The sequence below is a fragment of the Thalassophryne amazonica genome, chromosome 19 (genome assembly GCF_902500255.1).
Source record: "Thalassophryne amazonica chromosome 19, fThaAma1.1, whole genome shotgun sequence".
Taxonomy (NCBI): Eukaryota; Metazoa; Chordata; class Actinopteri; order Batrachoidiformes; family Batrachoididae; genus Thalassophryne; species Thalassophryne amazonica.
This window is the reverse complement of record NC_047121.1, coordinates 11,131,712-11,133,172: the sequence shown is the minus strand read 5'-3', so window position 1 is coordinate 11,133,172 and position 1,461 is coordinate 11,131,712. Positions and strand designations below refer to the sequence as shown.

The window sequence follows — 1,461 nt, the reverse complement described above, 5'->3', positions numbered from 1 at the left end:
GGAAGTTCAAGACTCCAGAACAATATGGAGCATCGGGTAAGCCCACAAGTACTGAGGCAACATGCTTTGTGAAAAATCTGGATGAAATTAAAGATTATTATCAGGTAGATAATTCCATGAAAGAAGAAGACCTGCATGAATTCATAGACCTGCTGAAGAAAATGCTTAAGGTGGATCCTAGAGAGAGAATTACACCATCAGAAGCTCTACAGCATAATTACATCACAATGAAGCACATGGAGAAAACTCATGATTACATTCAACGCTCTTTCCAGAATATGCAAGTCTGTGTAAGAAATCAGGGTGTGTATTCAAAATGTGAACACACTGTCAGTGACTCCAGCATGACAGGTTTGGCCAGTGGTGGTACTGACACAATGCCAGCAGTCTCTGACCACAGCAAGAACAACACTCTTTTAACTGGCAGTGGTTAGGGTTAGTGATAAGCCTTCAGTCGGTGACCATCATGCATCAGTGTTTGAATCCCCCAGTGGTACGACAATAAATTAGATCACACCTGTCAAGAAAAAAGGAATAAATATCAACCCTATGAAGAAGACTGCAAAATATTAGGGGTGACTGAAAAGTTTTGAGTCTGACCCAGAAAAAAGTAGGGTGTGGTTCTCCATCTTTTGCATTCTGAGAAACCAATTGAATGTGTGAAATTCTGACTCACTGGGTGCAATATTGCAGACACAATACTTCAGTGAAGTGTGTCAGACTGACAAAATAGACAAAGCTGGTGTGTGTGCTGTGAGTCAGTATCTCACAAAAAAGGGAATGTTTCCAAAGAAGATCCATGGATACATGGTGGTGATATTAGTGGAGGACATCCCGTCTTATGCTCTAATTAAACGCTGGTCAGCCGAGTTCAAGAGGAGCAGAACAGGCACTGAAAATGGAGCAAGATCAGGAAGACCCAGAACTGCCACCTTGACTGATGGGTTCCAAGGCTTCTCATGGTAAATCAAAAACACGTGAGATTCTGGCTGTTTGTTGAGGCAAATCTGGATAACTTCATGCGATCATTCCTGACTATAGATGAGAACTGGCTCCACCATTTCAAGCCAGAGTCCAAACAACAGTCAAAGCACTGGAAACATGGGTTCTCCCCACCAAAGAAAGTCAAACCTGTCTCATTTGCTGGAAAGGTCAAGGCCTCTGTCTTGTGGGATGCTGAGGGTATCATCATTGTGGAGTGTTTCCGGAAGGGACAGATCATCAATTGGACTGTGGGAGAAAATAAAGCAGAAGTGGTGTGGAAGGCTCTGACAAGGTGTTCTGTTTGACCAGGACAATGCTCTGGACCACACATTGGTCATCACAATGCCTGTCATTCATGAATGTGGCTTTGAACTTGTTTCGCCTCTACCTTATTCCCCTGATTGGACTCCTTCAGACTCCCATCTCTTTCCAAACATGAAAAGGCATCTTGCTAGAACTCATTATAATACTGGCGAT

At 43.1% G+C, this 1,461-nt stretch overlaps 1 protein-coding gene across 1 annotated transcript in view; it reads left to right on the top strand.

The window, feature by feature from the left end:
• Positions 1-434, top strand: part of LOC117501059 (homeodomain-interacting protein kinase 2-like) — a 1,286-nt gene extending 852 nt beyond the window's left edge. Inside the window, exon 1 of the mRNA XM_034159862.1 lies at positions 1-434. This exon is cut by the window's left edge and continues 852 nt beyond it. Within this exon, the coding sequence (XP_034015753.1) occupies positions 1-434 (434 nt within the window).
• Positions 435-1,461: the final 1,027 nt, after the last annotated feature.